Source organism: Salmo trutta, chromosome 17 (genome assembly GCF_901001165.1).
Source record: "Salmo trutta chromosome 17, fSalTru1.1, whole genome shotgun sequence".
Taxonomy (NCBI): domain Eukaryota; kingdom Metazoa; phylum Chordata; class Actinopteri; order Salmoniformes; family Salmonidae; genus Salmo; species Salmo trutta.
The window spans coordinates 22,399,212-22,421,156 of record NC_042973.1 but is presented as its reverse complement, the minus strand read 5'-3'; the positions used below and the strand labels follow the sequence as shown (position 1 = coordinate 22,421,156).

The following is a 21,945-nucleotide window of genomic DNA, read 5'->3' as shown; positions in this document are numbered from 1 at the left end:
GTTGGCAGTCATAATGTAAGTAATCTAATTAATGTCCCTCTAACTCCCCTGATTGCCTCTGCCATTCCTAAGAATAGCCCACATTAACATGTGGAGCCTCATTCATGAAATCAATAACTTGCTAGTAACTGATAATATTCATATACTGGCAATCTCTGAAACCCACTTAGATAATTCCTTTGATGATACAATGATAGGAATATATGGTTATAACATCTGCAGAAGAGACAGGAATGCCAATAGTGGAGGTGTTGCTGTGTATGTTCAGAGTGATGTTCCTGTAAAGCTTAGATGGGATCTCATGTCAAATGCTGTTGAAGTAATATGGCTAGAGGTTCACCTGTCTCACCTGAAGCTCATTCTTGTGGGAAGCTGCTATAGATCACCAAGTGCTAATAGTCAGTATGTGGATGATATGTGTGAAATACTTGATAATGTATGTGATATCAACAGAGAGGTATATTTTCTGGGTGACCTAAATATTGACTGGCTTTCATTAAACTGTAACCAGTGCCTGCAGGTTATCAGTCAACCTACCAGGGTATTTACAAACGGTACAGGAATTAAATCATTCACATGTATTGATCAAATCTTCACTAATGCTGCAGAAATCTGCTCTAAAGCAGTATCCAAATCCATTGGATGTAATGGTCATAATACAGTAGCCATATCTAGGAAAACCAAAGTTCCAAAGGATGGGCATAATGTGTGACCGACCACCTTGATTCAGTCTTATGTAGAAACATTTGAAATTGTGTTTGTTTTTATAAAACAGAGACATCGAGCTACAAAATGGTATATCATATACTGCATTTGACGAACAATGGGAAAGTAATTCTGCTTTGAAAGTTGATAAACTAGTAACCTCACTTTTGAGAAAATGGCCTTTGAATGTTTTGGTACCAACTGGAGAGCTCTTCTTTGTCTACACCCATTCAGCATCGTTCACACCCTCTTAAGCTGTAGCCGACCCATGTCTTTAAGGGTTGATCAGGGCTTTCTGTACTAACAGCAGCAGTCAAGCACCCAAGCTAACTGGCTAACTTGCTAGCTACTTCCAGACACAAATGAGAGAACAGCTCACTGAACACTACTCGCCATAGCAGAGCTGGTTAGGCTGTTTTTATGTTATCCAGAGCGTTGGTGACTGCAACTGTGCTGTCAGATTGTCCGTAGGGCCATATTCTGAGCTCTGGCACGTTCAGACGAGAATGGTCTGAAATCGGAGTAGATGGCCAGACTGACTTTACGAACACACCCAAAATGGTTACTTGCATAGTGGAGTCTTTTGTTAAGACATGTAGCTAGCTAGCTAGGTAAACAATAAACCATCATCTCAATTCATGACGTTACTACCCTGCATGAATCTGCAGGTAGCTAGCCAACCAGGTTCAATGTTAGCTAAGTAACATTAGGCTATAGCTAGCCAAGCAAATGGCTCTGAGATACGAATAATAAGATCATACACATAACGTTAGCTAGCCAGCCAGCCAGCTAACGTTAGCTGGCTAGCTAACAGTTCACTTTAACTTGAAATGAAAACATCTTTGTCAAAATTAAAAACGTGTAATATCTGAAAATGTAGCTAGCTAGACTATTTTCCTCGTATACATCATGGTTGGATGCTTCTCCCTGTCAGGGATGCCATGGTTGCCCTTAATTTGAAGATATACTCCGGAGACAGGTGTTTTCTCCATCTCATTAGCTATCATACTCTAATTCCACTGATTTCAAAGCTCAGTTCTCCAGAAAGTGGAGAGCAACACTTATGCAGTTCTACTAAGCAATATATATTTTTTAAAGCAGCGTTAGACAGGATTACCTACACATACTAAACAGCTCAAATAGACAGAAGTGTGCTATATGGCAGACCAATCTGAATTCATCTCTCGGCATGTCCAGCCCACTCATTATCTCAGCCAATCATGGCTAGCGGGGAGGTTGCTCCCTTTTTCTGTGGCTAAACCAACTAGGCTGGTAATTTAACAATTGTATTCATATTTACAGATTGCATACAAGTTTGCTATTAAGGCACATGAAAGTTCACATGTTCCAGAAGCCATTTCTGCCAAAAAAATGAATTTTGATTAAAAAAAAGTATATTACATTCAAATGGCTCATGTGAAGTAGTGACCCGCGACATACGCCTAGTTTCCTGAAACGGGTCACATATAGTGTATAAGAGGTCATACAATACGTTTTTTAGTGATTCCTATGTTGAAGGTGTAAATAATATTTGCTGGTCTGTGGTGTGTAATGAAGAGCAATCAGACGCTGCACTTGACACATTTATGAAATTACTTATTCCAATTACTAATAAACATGCACCCATTGAGAAAATGTAAAAACTGTTAAATCCCCATGGATTGATGAGGAATAGAAATTGTATGGTTGAGAGGGTTGAGGCAAAAGGAATGGCAAATAAGTCTGGCTGAAACAGCCGATTGGCAAACATACTGTAAATTGAGAAATCATGTGACTAAACTGAATTAAAAAGAAGAAGAAACTGTACTATGAAACAAAGATAAATTATATAAAGAATGATAGAAAAAGCTTTGGAGCACCTTAAATGAAGTTTTGGGCAAAAAGACAAACTCAGCTCCATCATTCAATGAATCAGATGGCTCATTCATCACAAAATGTACTGATATTGCCAACTACTTTAATGATTGTTTAATTGGCAAGGTTAGCAAACGTAGGCATGACATTCCAACAACAAATTCTAAACATCTATGCATAACTGACCAAATTATTAAAGACAAGCATTGTAATTTAGAATTCAGTAAAGTGAGTGTAGAAGAGGTGAAAAGCCACCTGGGTCTGACAACATGGATGGAAAATTACTGAGGATGATAGCAGACGATATTGCCACTTCTATTTGCCATCTCTTCAATCTAACCCTACAGGAAAGTATCTGCCCTCAGGCCTGGAGGGAAGCAAAAGTCACCCTTTACTGGCTTAAACAGTTGGCCAATCAGCCTGTTACCAACACTTAGTAAACTTTTGGAAAAAATAGTGTTTGACCAGATACAATGCTATTTCACAGTAAACAAATTAACAACAGATTTTCAGCACTTATATGGAAGGGAACTCAACATGTACTGCACTTACACAAATTACTGATGCTTGTGAGCGAAATTGATAATAAAAATATTGTTGGAGGTGTTTTGTTTGACTTCAGTGCAACTTTTGACATTATCGATCATAATCTGCTGCTGGAAAAACTTGTGTTATGGCTTTACATCCCCTGCTATATTGTGGGTCGAGAGTTACCTGTCTAACAAAACACAGAGGGTGTTTTTTAATGGAAACCTCTCCAACATAATCCGGGTAGAGTCAGGCATTCCCCAGGGCAGCTGTCTAGGCCCCTTGCTTTTTTCAATATTTACTAATGACCTGCCACGGGCTCTGAGTAAAGCCTGTGTGTCTATGTACTGTATCCTGATGACTCAACACTATACACATCTGCTACCACAGCAAGTAAAATCACTGCAACACTTAACAAAGAGCTGCAGTTAGTTTCAGATTGGGTGGCAAGAATTAAGTTAGTCCTAAATATTTCAAAAACTAAAAGTGGGATTTGAGACAAATCATTCACTAAACCCTAAACCTCAACTAAATATTGTTATGAATAATGTGGGAATTGAGCAAGTTAACTTAAGGATCGGACCCTTTTTCCCATTTTCACCTAAAATGACATACCCAAATCTAACTGCCTGGATCTCAGGATGTGAAGCAACGATATACATATTCTTGATACCATTTGAAAGGAAACACTTTGACATTTGTGGAAATGTGAAATTAATGTAGGAGAATATAACACATTAGAAAGTAAATTAGTAAATTATAATACAAACAAAAAAACATGCATTTTCAAATTTTTTGTTGTTCCATCATCTTTGAAATGCAAGAGAAAGGCCATAATATAATATTTCAGTTTAGGTGCAATTTACATTTTTTTTCCACTACATGGCAATAGTGTGTGTGCAAAGTTTCAGATTGATCCAGTGAAGCATTGCAATACTGGACAATAATTTGTGTCAAGTCTGCCCAAATAAGTCAAATATTACAATTGATACATTTTCAAGTACATAGCTATAGAGAACATACAAAAATGATATGGTAATGCAAAATGTAAGTCTACACACTGCCAGGAATGTCATACATGATGGATCATTAGCTTATACACTAACTTTCACACATTTAGATGGCCGGGTGGGCTGGGTGTGGAGCCAGAGACAGCAACGGTCCAAACTGTACAACCCAGTTCCTACATTTGAATATAAACATTTATTTTATCAAACAAAACTATGCTACATTTTATCTCTGGGACCCTCAGGATGACAAATCAGAGCAAGATTCCTGAATGTAAGTACATTATATACCTTCAGAGGTGAATGTATCAAATGTAATAAATATTTTGCTGTTGTTGTGCACTCTCCTCAAACAATAGCATGGTATTTTTTTCACTGTAATAGCTACTGTAAACTAGACAGTGCAGTTAGATTAATAAGAATGTAAGCTTTCTGCCCATATAAGACATGTCTATGTCCTGGAATGTTTGCTGTTACTTACAACGTCATGCTAATCACATTAGTGCACATTAGCTCAACCGTCCCGGTATAGGGACACCGATTGCATAGAGGTTAAGGAGACTAAACTGCTTGGAGTAACCCTGAATTGTAAACTGTCATGGTCAAAACATATTGATGCAGCAGTAGCTAAGATAGGGAGAGGTCTGTCATTAATAAAGTGTAGTGGCCTGAGGGCACACACTTAATGTGTTGCGAAATCTGTTGTGAATTGTATTGTAATGTTTTTAAAATTGTATAACTGCCTTAATTGTTCTGGACCCCAGGAACAGTAGCTGCTGCTTTGGCAGGAACTAATGGGGATCCATAATAAATACAAATACAAAATACTCCCTTAAAATAACTTCACTTGAAAAATGAGAAAAAAGCAGCAATATTACTGTTTGTCCCTCTTGAGACACTATAGCAACCACATAGCCAATAACATTTCCTCAAATAGTCAGAATTATTCAAAGATAAATCAAGAATTCTGAATTCAATTTACGTTTTTGTTGAGGTCTTAGTCGCAAAATTTTACATCAAACTAGGATGGTTGGTGCAGTATTTCTCAAGTGAAAACTAGACGCCTCAACACTTCATTGAAGAATCCCATCCCCCCTTTACACCGTTACTACTCTCTGTTGTTATCATCTATGCATAGTCACTTTAATAACTCTACCTACATGTACATATTACCTCAATTACCTCGAGTAGTTGATGCCCCTACACATTGACTCTGTACCGGTACCCCCTGTATATAGCCTCACTATTGTTATTTTACTGCTGCTCTTTAATTATTTGTTTATTTTATTTCTTATTCTTTTTTTTCAGGCATTTTTTAAATATGTTTTAAAACTGCATTGTTGGTTAAGGGCTTGTAAGTAAGCATTTCACTGTTGTATTCGGTGCATGTGACATAAAATGTGATTTGATTTTGATTTGTTGGTCCAGATTTGACTGTGTTTAATGCTGCCCCCTGCTGTTTGTTTACACAGCAGCAACCAGATCAGGCCTAGACCTCTTTCTGACGCACTGACTAGATGCTCTTCCATCTGACTAGTCCCCAACTGTGTGTCTTTTGCTCTGTTCTATTCTGGTATTTCTGTTCTATTGCTGCTGTAGTTGTAAAGTCTATAGTAATTTACAGATTTTTTGTTGATCTTGATGCCTCACTGCCTTTGCTATTTCATATTAGGTACAATTTGATGATGTGTCATTGCCACTCACGGTTGTCTTGTGTTTTCTTTTGTGTGTTTGTGTGTGTGTGTACCTGCTTGCCTGTGTGTGCGTCTGCCTGTGTGTTTGTGTGTGTGTTCCAGATGACGTGCTGGCCAGGGATGCCGGGGAGTGTGTAATCTGTCTGGAGGAGCTGCAGCAAGGAAACACCATCGCCAGACTGCCGTGCCTCTGCATCTATCACAAAAGGTGAGACGCCGGGACTACTCAAATGGCACCTTATCCCTTATATAGTGAACTACTTTTGATTAGGGCCAATTGGGGGCTCTGGTCAAAAGTAGGTTGCCACAGGAAATAGGGTGCCATTTTAGGACACACCTTCAGACTGAGCTCAGTTCCTGATCCTGACTGTACAATACGTACACAGGCTCACAGGATTACACACAGCCTGAAATGACTCCACTAGATTAATTATACTCAATGGGGCAGTACATTTAGGCCTTAGCGATGTACTGTAGCTAAGGCCAGAGAGATATGTGCATTCATGTGATGATGGTGGGTTTTCTCTTCTTTCTGTTCAGCTGTATAGACTCCTGGTTTGAGATCAATCGTTCCTGCCCTGAGCATCCTTCAGACTGACTGACTTCTGTGCTCCTACTCCTACTGTTCAAGGTGAGAGCATCTCCTCACCTCCTTCTCTTCCACACAGGAGACTGGTGACACGAGGTGTTTCAAAAAACATTATGATCCACATAGCTCACTCATTCGCTGCATAATGCATACGCAGTACGCACACACATAACCACCCTCAATAAAACTTACATTCTTAGTCAGTTTGAAGCTAGAGCATACTGTAAGTGTAAATGATGCACTCAAAATAACCTTCTGAACTGTCTTTGTGTATCCACTTTAATGTATGGTTAACATCTCCCCTCCATTTCTCTCTTTATCTATCAGGACACTTTATGTTCCTACCATGGATATCTGGACACTGAAGTAACCAAAAAACTAAACAATCAAAACAACCTATCTATCAATTGATCTATCAATCTATCAAGAGAATTCCTAGCAAACGGAACCAAAAAAAAACAACATTAAGCTAATACTGTCACTTCCACATGCATAAAAGAGTGCTCCTCCTCCCTGCCACCTCTCCCCTAGCCCTAGAGGCTGCTAACTGCCAGTCCCTATGTTGGCCCAACTAGGCTGACCATCCCTCCAGGCCAACTGCCTCACCAGGCTCCTTGGCCCCCCAGCCAGCCAGTCACCACGCCACATGGCCTGGTCCTCTCTGGGCTCCTCCGGGGGTCTGGCCCTTGCTCTGCTCTGCCTTCCATTTTGCCTCCTAAGTTTGGCCCTGCCTGGCTCCATATCACTCATCTGGATCCAGCCATCTCATGGCCTTCATCAGGAAGAGACAGAGGAGGATAATGAAGATAAAGATGAAAAGGAAGGAATAGGGCTGGATGAACCCTGTGTGCCAGGGCAGGGTCGACTCCCAGGACGTTGTCTGATAATGCAACAAAAGGCTTTCCCCCAATCACCAGAGTTACAGCACCCGCCCACCCAATCATTAGTTGAAGAGACATGCGCTTATCTTAGTCTTTACTTTGAGGTGGAGTAGCGATGTGTGAAGTGCAGCATTGGTGTGGCAGGCAGGGTCTGTCTATGTAGGTTTCTGTTTGGGTTATGTGTGTTTGGGTTGTGTGTGTGTGTGTGTGTGTGTGTGTGTGTGTGTGTGTGTGTGTGTGTGTGTGTGTGTGTGTGTGTGTGTGTGTGTGTGTGTGTGTGTGTGTGTGTGTGTGTGGAGGGGTGTAGTTAATGCTTCTATATGTGTCGGGGCAGTGAAAATATCAGTCAGACTACACTTGTTCTGTATGCGTTAGTGTGTGGAGGGGTACGTTGTTTATGCTTGGTGGTGGGTGAATGTGTGTGAGTGTGCTTATGTGTCGTGGGAGACAGTTGGGGGTCATTGGTTTATGTTTTTCTATGTTCTGGGACTGTGAGGATGATGTCCGTAAGCATACATGTGGTGTGGTTGAGGTTGGGGTGATGATGCAGCCATCTCTGTAGTGTGAGAGCCTGATTTGCTAAAGGGTCAAATAGAAGTCTGAGACAATACTATGTGTTGGTCTGTGTTTGAAATGTTTACAATTTAGATGTCCATTTTCCCTGTGTGAATGTGGTATTGCTCCATTTATTTTGCTAATGTTTACAGTTACATAAAATCGACATGACATACACACTCTTTCTCCTTGTTTTTGTCCACCAGGTTTTTGTTGCGATGGGGAAACGCTGACCAGAATTAGTCATTTCCCTGTAAGAGCCCTGAGTGTGTTCATATGTGTGTATGTGTGATGCCTTTTGGTCTAAGCTACTGTCTGTGCCCCACATGTTTTCTGATGAAATAGGTCAGGTCCTCTCTGGTTGTGTTGGCTGATCGTGACTTAATGTAATGGACGTATTAAAGACCTATCAACCCAAAAATGACAGTCACATCGTCGAGCTATTCCGGGGTTTAACTTATTTATTCACATTTAACAAGATTTATTTTCCCAAATCTGTCAGAAAACATACATTACTCTTCAGAATGCCTCTAGTGTATAAAGAATAATGATGATCCTGGAAGAAAAAAACTAACAAAGCTCAACAAATGGGTGAATATTTTTTCAATTTCTGCTAGATGAAAATGTAGAGAATATAGTATCTGTGAGGTCACTATAAACAATTCATTAGCAAGCAGACAACCACCAAGCTTCAACTAAACAAGGAACACAGGGGAGACAGACTACTAGTCAGTTATGATAGAGTATACTATATATATTCATGTCTCCTGCTAACTGTATCCCTGCCCGACTCTGCTAAAGGGCCATATACCTTGATTTAATTTCATGTTTTGAGATGACTTTTTTTCCAAGGATGTGAATGGGTGCCTGTTTTGGAGGTACCAACTAATTGTTTGATGATTTTGATGTGCAATCTGTGGGACGAATAATGATATTGATATATACACAGTACCAGTCAAAAGTTTGGACACAGATACTCCTTCAAGGGTTTTTCTTTATTTGTACTATTTTCTACATTGTAGAATAATAGTGAAGACATCAAAACCTTAAAATAACACATATGGAATCATGTAGTAACCAAAAAAGTGTTAAATAAATCAATATATGTTTTATATTTTAGATTCTTCAAAATAGCCACCCATTGCCTTGATGACAGCTTTGCACTCCATCACTCTTCTTCTTGATCAAATAGCCCTTACAGGCTGCAGGTGTGTTGGGTCATTGTCCAGTTGAAAAACAATTGATAGTCCCACTAAGCGCAAACCAGATGGGATGGCTTATCGCTGCAGAATGCTGTGTTAGCCATGCTGGTTAAGTGTGCCTTGAATTCTAAATAAATCACGGATAGTGTCACCAGCAAAGCACACATCACACCTCCTCCTCTATGCTTCACAGTGGGAACCACACATGCAGAGATCATCCGTTCACCTACTCTGCGTCTCACAAAGACACGGCGGTTGGAACCAAAAATCTAACATTTGGACTCATCAGACCAACGGACAGATTTCCACTGGTCTAATGTTCATTGCTCATATTTCTTGGCCCAAGCAAGTCTCTTCTTCTTATTGGTGTCCTTAAGTAGTGGTTTCTTTGCAGCAATTTGACAATGAAGGCCTGATTCACGCTGTCTCCTCTGAACAGTTGATGTTGAGATGTGTCTGTTACTTGAACTCTGTGAAACATTTGATGCTTGATGTTTTTTGCGACTGCACTTGAAGAAACTTTCAAAGTTCTTGAAATGTTCCAGATTGACTGACCTTCATGTCTTAAAGTAATGATGGACTGTCATTTCTCTTTGCTTATTTGAGCTGTTCTTGCCATAATATGAACTTGGTATTTTACCAAATAGGGCTATCATCTGTACACCACCCCTACCTTGTCACAACACAACTGATTGGCTCAAACACATTTAGAAGGAATGAAATTCCACACCTGTTAATTGAAATGCATTCCAGGTGACTACCTCATGAAGCTCGGGCTCCAGCCCAGCTCTCTAATGCACTTCATCTCAGTGCAAGAGGCGTCACTACAGTCCCTGGTTCGATTCTAGGCTGCGTCACATCTGGCCATGATTGGGAGTCCCATAGTGCGGCGCACAATTGGCCCAGCGTCATCCGGGTTAGGTCGGGGTAAGCCATCATTGTAAATAAGAATTTGTTTGTAACTTACTTGCCTGGTTAAATAAAGGTTAAATTATTTAAAAAAAAATTTAAACATATAAAAAAAACTTGTTGAGAGAATGCCAAGAGTGTGCAATACTATCATCAAGGAAAAGGGTGGCTACTTTGAAGAATATCAAATATATTTTGATTTGTTTCGAACACTTTTTTGGTTACTACATGATTCCATATGTGTTATTTCATAGTTTTGATGTCTTCACTATTATTCTACAATGTAGAAAATAGTAAAATAAAGAAAAATGCTGGAATGAGTAGGTGTGTCCAAACTTTTGACTGGTACGGTATATAAATATATATATATATATATATAATAAAAAAATGACAAAATAAACATCTTTCATGTAATTTCCTTAACTAGATTCAGGCTAAAATGTTAATTTTAACAAATCTTCTCAATAAATAATGGTGTGCTAATGCTTGTCATTAAGCTATTTAGTTGATCCATCAGCTAATGTTTAAAGGCAAAAGCTGTGTTCTCTTCTGTCCTGGATATTGATAGATTATCAGATTGATAGATTATCTTGAGGAGGAAACTGGGATCACTCCTGTGACCACTTCCAGGTGTTATTGCTCTGTTGCATAAAGATTATCAGATTGATAGATTATCTTGAGGAGGAAACTGGGATCACTCCTGTGACCACTTCCAGGTGTTATTGCTCTGTTGCATAAAGATTATCAGATTGATAGATTCTCTTGAGGAGGAAACTGGGATCACTCCTGTGACCACTTCCAGGTGTTATTGCTCTGTTGCATAAAGATTATCCGATTGATAGATTCTCTTGAGGAGGAAACTGGGATCACTCCTGTGACCACTTCCAGGTGTTATTGCTCTGTTGCATAAAGATTATCAGATTGATAGATTCTCTTGAGGAGGAAACTGGGATCACTCCTGTGACCACTTCCAGGTGTTATTGCTCTGTTGCATAAAGATTATCCGATTGATAGATTCTCTTGAGGAGGAAACTGGGATCACTCCTGTGACCACTTCCAGGTGTTATTGCTCTGTTGCATAAAGATTATCAGATTGATAGATTCTCTTGAGGAGGAAACTGGGATCACTCCTGTGACCACTTCCAGGTGTTATTGCTCTGTTGCATAAAGATTATCTGATTGATAGATTCTCTTGAGGAGGAAACTGGGATCACTCCTGTGACCACTTCCAGGTGTTATTGCTCTGTTGCATAAAGATTATCCGATTGATAGATTCTCTTGAGGAGGAAACTGGGATCACTCCTGTGACCACTTCCAGGTGTTATTGCTCTGTTGCATAAAGATTATCAGATTGATAGATTCTCTTGAGGAGGAAACTGGGATCACTCCTGTGACCACTTCCAGGTGTTATTGCTCTGTTGCATAAAGCCTGGGTTGTTTTTCTCTAGTCTCATTGGCTTGTCTCAACACATGTCACCACTGAGCAAATAAGATTGGAAGAAGAAATCTTTAGAGACATGAGCAACTTCACCATGGCAATATAAATAAATACTTAACTCTCTATCAGAAGGGGCCATTTACAGTTTAAGTACAGTATGCACATATCAACGGCACAAAATAGAGCAGAAACAAAATGCAAACCGATGGATTTAGTTAATTACAAGTAGTCAATAAATAATTTCAAGCCATACAGTTATGTTGTAGTAAAATCTAAAGAAGCATTTAATTCTGAGGAACTTAAGAGGATAAACAGAGGACAGACAATAATAACACAATTTGCCCTTGGGACTAGTCAGTCACTCACGCTATAAAAACAATTATACCAAACGCCTGACACCCGGTGGCAGACAGCGGTATTGCATCCCTATGGAGTACTTTACACTTCATTCATGTATTCAGTGCTCTGTGATAAGGTGATAGCTTCAGTTCCTTCAGTTACAGCACCTTCCCAGGATTCATTAGGTTTTTGGGGTCCAGAGTGGCCTTGAGGCCCTGCATGACCTTCATGGCAAGGGGTCCCAGCTCCTCACGAAGCAACACTCGTTTCCCCAGGCCCACCACGTGCTCCCATGTACAAGTCCTGTCCAGTTCCACTGCTTTTCTACAGAGTGAGAGAGAAACAGAGAAATATGAAGATAGGGATAAGAGAGAATAAGCTCCATGGTGAGGGACAAGGGGCGAGGTATAGAAAAAAACGAGGGAGAAAATATAGAGGAAAGAGAGACCTACAGTACCTGGCCAGTCTCTCAGTGAACTCTAGTGACCTCATCCTGGTCATTTGGGTCCATGACCATTATACAGTACATTATACAGTACATACCCACGATCAAACCTCAGGAGAGAAAGAAGGCGTAATACACTACTGTACACACACAAACACATACATCAGTTCCCCAACTAGCGGCCCGAAGGCAGTTTTATATAGCCCATCCAGTTTTCTGAGCAAAATATTATTATTATTATTAACCTTATATATTTTTTTAATGTTCATTGTTGGACATTAAAGAAATCAGCACCGAGTGATTTACAGTGCCTTCGGAAAGTATTCAGAACACTTGACTTTTTCCACATTTTATTAGGTTACAGCCTTATTCTAAACTTGATTAAAAAAACATATAATAATCAATCTACACACAATACCCCACAATGACAAAACAAAAACATGTTTTAAGAAATAAAAAATGGAAATATAACATTTACATAAGTATTCAGACCTTTTTCTCAGTACTTTGTTGAAGCACCTTTGGCAGCAATTACAGTACAGTCAGTTCATTCTGTCGCGATCCCTTCATCTGCACAAAACAAAACATTACTCGTTGACTACAGTACTCATGTCATCTAGTTCTTAAGAAAATGATTTCTTTGTCGCGATCCCTTCATCTGCACAAAAGAAAACATTACTCGTTGACTACAGTACTCATGTCATCTAGTTCTTAAGAAAATGATTTCTTTACACTTTCTTTACAATCTTTACACTCTCTTTGGATAATTCATTCCAATCATTTTAAAGTTAACAGCAGGTATTTTGCATGTAAGTTGAAGTATTTTGATATCTTTGATAACTGAAAAAAATATGAACGCTCGAGGGAAACAGGCTTCCAGAAAAGAAATGAATACATATGATTGATTTGACATTGGAGGATTGGGTATGACGCAACAAGCTTGGCACACTTGCATTTGGGGAGTTTCTCCCATTCTTCTCTGCAGATCCTTTCAAGCTCTGTCAGCTTGGATGGGGAGCGTCGCCGCACAGCTATTTTCTGGTCTCTCCAGAGATGTTCGATCAAGTCCGGGCTATGGCTGGGCCATTCAAGGACATTCAGAGACTTGTCCCGAAGCCACTCCTGCGTTGTCTTGGCTGTGTGCTTTGGGCCGTTGTCCTGTTGGAAGGTGAACCTTCGCCCCAGTCTGAGGTCCTGAGCGCTCTGGAGCAGGTTTTCATCAAGGATCTCTCTGTACTTTGCTCCGTTCATCTTTGCTTCGATCCTGACTAGTCTCCCAGTCCCTGCCGCTGAAAAACATCCCCACAGCATGATGCTGCCACCATCATGCTTCACCGTAGGGATGGTGCCAGGTTTCCTCCAGACATGACGCTTGGCATTCAGGCCAAAGAGTTCAATCTTGGTTTCGTCAGACCAGAGAATCTTGTTTCTCATGGTCTGAGAGTCTTTATAGGTGCCTTTTGGCAAACTCCAAGCGGGCTGTCATATTGCCTTTTACTGAGGAGTGGTTTCCGTCTGGCAACTCTACCATAAAGGCCTCATTGGTGGAGTGCTGCATAGCTAGTTGTCCTGCTGGAAGGTTCTCCCATCTCTACAGATGAACTCTGGAGCTCTGTCAGAGTGACCAACGGGTTCTTAGTCACCTCCCTGACCAAGGCCCTTCTCCCCCGATTGCTCAGTTTGGCTGGGCTGCCAGCTCTAGGAATAGTCTTGGTCACCAACAGCACACATCAATAAACATTCATGTGTAAGAGGAAGCTGGTTTGATGTTGATAATGATGTGTTTTCCTGTGTGCCAAATACACCAGATGTTGTTGTTGTTGTGGGGGGACGCCAGAGGGAGGTGCTCATTTTGGAAGTGGGCTGCTCATTTGATGGCTACATGGAGCAGGCCTTTGCCGACAACAGCCCCTCGTTGCACGCTTGGACAGCCTCGGGTGTAGGTGGAGGCTGGCGACGCTGATATTTGACAGTCTTGGACACATACACAGGCTTGCAGTGCATGGCCTCCAGATTGCAGGCCTACCAAAGACTAGGACAAGGCAGTTGGCTAGGTATTGCTCTATTTCAGCTGTCATGGACAGCCTGGCTGGAAAAGGAGGTGCTCTTTGAACCCTTGAGTGACCATGCATGTTTGAATCTTTTTTAAATGTACATTTAATTGGTGGATTCAAATAAAGTGTCTGTGTGTGTGTGTGTGTGTGAGACAGGACACACCTGCTCAGTGCCAGACGGCTGAGCTCACGTGTACAGACTCGTCTATGCCGTGTTGCTGCCTGACTGCTTCACTCAAGGACACTCCATCTTCACCACACACAGAGCGGAATGCAGGGATCACCTGCTCTTACTCACCACTCTATTAGGCTAATAATAGCCTAATAATATTTAATCCGTACTTGAACAAAGAGACTATACAAGAACCACATAGGCTTATTGGACTTGTGATGAACTGCACTTAATTGTTCAAGTGTATACCCTGCATCTACAGACATTATAGATTGAAAGGTGAAAAAAACAGCATAGACAAACATTATATCCATATTATTATAAGCCTTACATAAGTATTCAGACCCTTTGCAATGAGACTCGAAATTGAGCTTAGGTGCATCCTGTTTCCATTGATCATTTACATTTACATTTAAGTCATTTAGCAGACGCTCTTATCCAGAGCGACTTACAAATTGGTGCATTCACCTTAAGATATCCAGTGGAACAACCAAGATCATCCTTGAGATGTTTCTACAACTTGATTGCAGTCCACCTGTGGTTAATTTAATTGATTGGACATGATTTGGAAAGGCACACACTGTCAGTAAAAGGCACATGACAGCCCGCTTGGAGTTTGCCAGAAGGCACTTAAAGACTCTCAGACCAACAGGAAAACAACTTTATATTTACCATGTGGCCTTGTCTTATTAGCCAACAGTGTACAGCCTGAGACCTTTCTTACTATTTCTTGTTATGCTTACCTTTTTTGTTGTTGACTAAATTACCTTTTCAATTGCTTCCTAATTGCAATCACTGTAGTCCTATGTAAACCAATAAGCCTGGCAATTAGCATGGCAAACATGTTCATATGTAAATATTTCAATGAATCATTGTGATGATGAATTTTGAAAGAAGGCTATCAGATAGTTTCATGATAGCCAACATGGAACCATCAACATAACACTGCAGACTGTCGGTAGACAGATTTGATTGCCTTCATTTCTTTAATGTCACGATCAACCATCAGACACATATAAGACAAACACAAAAACATTAGCGAAACATTTTACATTTTAGTCATTTAGCAGACGCTCTTATCCAGAGCGACTTACAGTAGTGAATGCATACATTTAATTTCATGCATTTTTTTTTTTTTTTTTTGTACACAAAGTAGTACATCCAATCATTGATTAAAGAATGACTACAATTACGGTTAGGTAGCAGTCTTGACCCCATTCATATTAATAGATAAACATTTGTGAATGAAACAGCCTACAAAGTAGCACCCTGATTTATGAGCCTTGGAGGCTCATAAATCAGCTCACCCAATGGATTATATGCATTTGCCTATAAGGCACTTTGACCGCTAATATGCCTGCAAGGAGCATTTTTTTAAAAACAGCCTACAAGGCAGCATCCTGATTTATTAGCCTCAGAGGCTGCAACTGAATCTGGATCAAGCTCTGAGGCTGAAAGCTAATCAGATCAGCCTGTCAGGAATGGAGCTCTGTAAATGTAAATAATGATCCACAAAGCATGAAGTGTCCCTTCTAATTATACGCATATCAGTAATGCAAGCTAACAACCAGCATAGATAACTTGCTAACTAGCTAGCAAACTCACAAGACTAGCTAGCCAAGTGTGCTTGCTAAACAGCCCTGCTAGCAAGCTGGCTAACAAACTCAAAAAGATTGCTCATCAACAACAAATCAGTCTGATATAATATAAGTGATATATCAATATAAAGTTGCCTAGATTTTGAAAGATGCTAGCTATATTATATTTTTTCCTCTAGGCTTCAGCTTTCTGGCTCGGTTTGAATGTGGCTCAATGGCTCTTGTTCCTTGGATGCGATTGGCTCTGGTCTTGTAGGTAGCACGCATCCTGGGAGACAGAGCTGCCTGTCATCGTCTTCTTCTTCAATGAGGTTTGACAGCATTTGGCATCCAATAAATGTTGCATTATCGCCACCAACTAGGCTGGAGTATAACTCCCTTATACTTTGCTTGAAAAAAAGGAAAATAAATCAACAAATACTCTAGCATCTAACCCTACACTCACTAAAAACCCACCACTTATACATTTTATAAACGCAAATGTCAGACAGAAAAGAAGCCTATAGTGATAACATTATTCCACTAGATGGGAGTATGGTACCACACGTCTGCTTTAGGCTATTCCTTATCTAGTAGGCGATAGTCAGATGCAATTGTAACAGTGTAGGTTCCGTCCCTATCTTCACACCAACCCGGGCACACATCAACAACTGACACCCCACGAAGCATCGTTACCCATCGCACCACGGCCCTTGCATTGCAAGGGGAACAACCACTTCAAGTCTCAGAGCGAGTGACGTCACTGATTGAAACGCTATTAGCGCGCACCACCGCTAACTAACTAGCCATTTCACATCGGTTACACAATGTAGTAGGCCTTATGGCAGGCAAACAAATGTACACTATTTTTGGAATTGAATAAGTTCCCCCTGACTAGTAAATTAGGAAATATAACATCAAGATTGGCCTATGGCTATAATTGTTTCACTTGTGTATGTAGCTAGCCATTGTATTTAGAAAGCTCTGGTTTTTTAACTTGTGACATGTCTGCAGGTCATGTGATAGACAGCAGATAATTGGACTGAGAGTTTTCCTTTTCCCCAGATTAAATCAATTAAAATATCTGGCAACTTTTGTATTATAGCCCCAGTACCTAGTTTTGTCAATAAACTGTTGCCAATGGTGATGATGGATTTACACATATCAAAGTGGGTCAGTGGCCTGCAGTGAGTCTCAGTTGGGGGCCCTTCAACCAGGACCCATGGTAGGCTAGCTATATAGAATAGAACAGTAATTCACTCATTATCCCATCAGAGATGTATGTGTACTGCTACAGGGAGAGAAAGAGAAAAGAGTGTGTGGGGGGGGGGGTCTGATGTCGTTCATATTCCACTGGTTAGGGTGGACAAGCTGTGCCACAGGTCCAGTTCCAGAGGCCATGGCCAGGTTTCCTGATAGCGATGGAATTTAGGCTTACGAGTGTTTTAACGATGCAACTTTCCTGGCTGGGCCCAAAGCTCTGCTCCCTGGGCCAAATGTACTCAGAATCCTGATCACTGCACCTGGAATGATGAAAATGTTCTCTCTTTCCACAATAGAACTCAAGGACTCCCCATATGTACTGTTTCCCCATATGTACTGTTTCCCCATATATACTGTTTGCTTCTGCGCACATCTGCTTCCGTTTGCTTACAGGACTTTCTGTCCTCCTCCTTGGGTATTTACAGCTGAGCTTATGTGGTGCAACAGTAATGTACTTCTAATGATAAGTCAATTAAATATGTTACAGGTGTCTGAGAACAATCTTGTGTAATTTATCATAGGCTACAGTAGGGGAGAGTGGGGTATGTGAAGCAATTTTATACATTTAGCATCACTCTGTCAACTGAAATATAGTATTTTTCCCAAAAAAATGATCCATATGTAGTCTCAGGCTGGGTAGAAAAGAAATTGGGTACTGTTAAATCGGTGAAGCTAGCTCAAGGTGGATTTGTGATGATTTTCTGTGTTTCTTCTGTCCAGAGAGAGTGGGTGCTTCATGTCATGTGTTTAGGGACAATACCTGTGACTTGCTTTGTTCTCTGGAGCAGGGCACCTTTGAAAGAAGTGATTACTGGAGTGTCATTAAGTGTTGAGGTAAAGCAACTGAAATGTTAAATTCCCTGTGTGTGTGACCCCCCACCATTTGGTGAGACTCAGACCAGGTCGCGAGCATGGTGAAACAGAGAAGACATTGTCTGTCCTTTTGAGTTTTGAGTCTTTAACTGATAAAGTAATGTTAGGCTATGTCAGTTATCCAGTGAGAGCTTTTGTGTCGAACCCACTAAGGTGTTTCAGATGCCAAGCTTATGGTCATGTTGCAGCAGTGTGTAGGAGGGAGATTCCAAGATGTGAGAAGTGTGCAGGGGGCATGGGACAAAGGAATGTGTAGTGTGGGTGGAAAAAACTGTGTGTCAATTGTGGGGGTGCCCACGTTGCTGGGGATCAGAAGTGCCTAATGCAAGAAAGGCAGGTTGAGGTTGCCAGGGTCAGAGTAGAACAGAAGGTGCCATATGCTGAGGCAGTGAAGAGAGTAGCGGATGATGGGTCAAGGGTGAGTAGTAGGCCTAGGCCAATACAGAGTGACACAAATGTATGCTTCAGTAAGTTTGGCTTCTTAGCATTCATTGCCATAGTTATCAACTGCACCACAGAAATGGAAAATAAATCACATAAAAATAATGTTGTGGTGGCAGCTGCAGAGAAGAAATGGGTATATATGAGGTTTAACAGCAGAAGAGCTACAAGGTGTGTTGAACGAAAGGGTCCTGTCCTCCCAGGCTGTCGGCCTGGTGTAGAATCAGTTAGGGTCAAAGTAGTGGAATGGGTGGTGATTTTATTTTAATGAAATAGTGGTATATAGGTGTAGGGTTAGTTGGTGTTGCAATGTTTTCATTTTCCCCTGTCCTTTAACATTTTTGTATCACGAAATGTAACGTAATTGACTACACACTACTGCACAGTAGGTGGTGGCATGCACAAACAAAATGTGCGAATGCCATGCTACCAAAGAAAAAGAAGAAAAAGAAAGATGCGTTTTTGATTGGACACCCTATATAAAATTGCTTTTGACTAAAATGAAAATGTGTCAGTTTCACGAGGTTGGAGTAATAAGATGTTCAACTACTTAAGACATTGGCTCGAAATTCGGTTGTGCCTTTAGATTTCGAGAAAGTTAACAACTAAGGAATAATTTTTCACTTATCTCATTGACTTCTAAACCCCAAACCTCCGTTTCCACAAGTTACCACAACTACAAAGTCAAAATTGGCTATATCAGTAGCAGTTAAATGTACCTACATGTAATTGAAAATGTAATCTACTTAATCCCCAGAAGTAATTGTTTTAATTGCTTTATTTAAAAAAATGTAATCATGAGATGGCCATAAACAATAACTAGTAATGCTGTATACTCCAAGAAAGGTTAAAATATCATCTTTATGGTAAAAAAGTGTAATAAATTGCTGAGGTGTAGTCACTTTTGAGGACACAAGCTCAAGTGCACAGTAAAAACATGATACAAATATGAAAATATGAAATATTATACTGTATAGGATTTATTTCCTATTCAACAACACTGTATGAATAAGGCTTGAAATGACTTATATGCTATCTAAATATAGTATAATCAAATTATAAAATGACTAACTATAAGATTTCACCTTACATATAACTGTAAAATACATATTTGTATGTTTAGTGTTAGAGAAAATGTGCATATTTTCTGATCAAAACGTCTGCCCCCATCACTGTGAACGTCTCACAGAGCTCTAGCTTGGCTTCCTGAACTCTTCTTTCATCTCATGTTACTCGTGTCCGGCTATTTTTTTGTTATTTAACTACGCAAGTCAGTTATGAACAAATTCTTATTTTACAATGACGGCCTACCCCAGCCAAACCCTCCCATAATAACTTGGACAATGCTGGGCCAATTGTGTGCCACCCTATGGGACTCATGATCAGGGCCGGTTGTGATCGAACCAGGGTCTGTAGTGACGCCTCTAGCACTGAGATGCAGTCCCTTAGACCAGTGCCTTACACTTGGGAGTCTATGACAAACAGAAAGTGTTTTTTTGTTTAAAATCTATGAATTATTTTAGATTAATGGCTATACATTTATTTCTGAATGTGCTAACTGCTGTGCTACAATGTAAAGATTGCAGGCATGTGCTTTGTCAGTGGCTGTGATGTAGGGTTCAGCCAGGAATTGATGGACAGTCGTAAGAGCTAATTAAATGGTAGGAGGGACATCCCAGCTTCAAGTCATTTCAGATTTCACATCCTACATCACACAGACTCAGAAAATATACTACTGTGGCTATCGCTCAATGCAAGCCACTTTGATCTACGGTGTCCACAGATCAATGTATAAGCAAAATTGTGGGTTGAAACCAGTACCAAAACCACGCAGGTCCCCTAAACAGGGGACTTTACATCTACGAGGTTTTAAAATCACATTTGAAGAAGATAAATTGTAGAAATAGGCGGGGGTTATGACTTTGTGGCCGTGGTAACTCGTGACGACCCCCAAACTCCGGCCTGGGGGGTCATTTGCATAAATTTCAAACAAAATATTTCCGAAAAGTCTGTGCACGTACAAAAATATTACGATTTATAAACTTGGAGCATGCATTTTAGTCATTTAGCAGACGCTCTTGTCCAGAGCGACTTACAGTAGTGAGTGCATACATTTCATAATTTTTTTTCTTCTTTTCGTACTGGTCCCCCGTGGGAAACGAACCCACAACCCTGGCGTTGCAAACACCATGCTCTACCAACTGAGCCATACATACCAATGTTTCCCATTATAAATCAGACCTGTCATAAAACTGTGGGCGCATGAACGAGGCAAAACTTGAAAAACATATAAGTTAACACTGAACAAAAATATAAACGCAACATGAAAAGTGTTGGTCTCATGTTTCATGAGCTGAAATAAAAGATCCCTGAAATCTTCCACATGCACAAAAAGCGTATTTCTATCAAATGTTGTGTACAAATGTGTTTACATCCCTGTTAGTGAGCATTTATCCTTTGCCAAGATAATCCATCCACCTGACAGGTGTGGCATATCAACAAGCTGATTAAACAGCATGATCATTACACAGGTGCACATCATGCTGGGGACAATAAAAGGCCACACTAAAATGTGCAGTTTTGTCACACAACATAACGCCACAGATGTCTCATGTTTTGAGGGAGCGTGCAATTGGCATGCTGACTGCAGGAATGTCCACCAAACCTGTTGCCAGAGAATTGAATGTTAATTTCTCCACCGTAAGCCACCAATGTTGTTTTAGAGAATTTGGTAGTACGTCCAACTGGCCTCACAACCGCAGACCCTGTGTATGGCGTTGTGTGAGCGAGCGGTTTGCTGATATCAATGTTGTGAACAGGGTACCCCCATGGTGGCGGTGGGGTTATGGTATGGGCAGGCACGGACAATTTGAATGCGCAGAGATACAGTGACAAGGTCCTAAGGCCCATTCTCGTGCCATTCATCCGCCACCATCATCTCGTTTCAGCATGATAATGCACGGCCCCATGTTACAGGATCTGTACACAATTCCTAGAAGCTGAAAATGTCCCAGTTCTTCCATTGCCTGCACACTCACCCAACATGTCACCCCTTGAGCATGTTTTGGATGCTCTGGATCCAGTTCCCGCCAATATCCAGCATCTTCACACAGTCATTGAAGGGGAGTGGGACATAATTCCACAGGCCACAATGAACAGCCTGATCAACTCTATGCGAATGAGATGTGTTGCGCTGCATGAGGCAAATGGTGGCCACACCAGATACTGACTCATTTTCTGATCCACACCGCTACCTTTTTTAAGGTATCTGTGACCAGCAGATGCATATCTGTATTCCCAGTCATGTGAACTCCATAGATAATGGCATAATACTTTTTTTTAAATTGACTGATTTCCCTATATGAACTGTAAAAAAAATTACCTGTTCCACGTTGCGTTTATATTTTTGTTCAGTGTAT

At 40.6% G+C, this 21,945-nt stretch overlaps 1 protein-coding gene across 1 annotated transcript in view; it reads left to right on the top strand.

The window, feature by feature from the left end:
- LOC115151859 (E3 ubiquitin-protein ligase znrf1) overlaps positions 1 to 7,992 on the top strand; it is a 41,045-nt gene extending 33,053 nt beyond the window's left edge. Inside the window, exons 3-5 of the mRNA XM_029696163.1 lie at positions 5,891 to 5,996; positions 6,329 to 6,419; positions 6,705 to 7,992. Of these exons, the coding sequence (XP_029552023.1) occupies positions 5,891 to 5,996; positions 6,329 to 6,386 (164 nt within the window). The 3' untranslated portion in view covers positions 6,387 to 6,419; positions 6,705 to 7,992. The remainder of the gene's footprint in view (positions 1 to 5,890; positions 5,997 to 6,328; positions 6,420 to 6,704) is intronic.
- Positions 7,993 to 21,945: the final 13,953 nt, after the last annotated feature.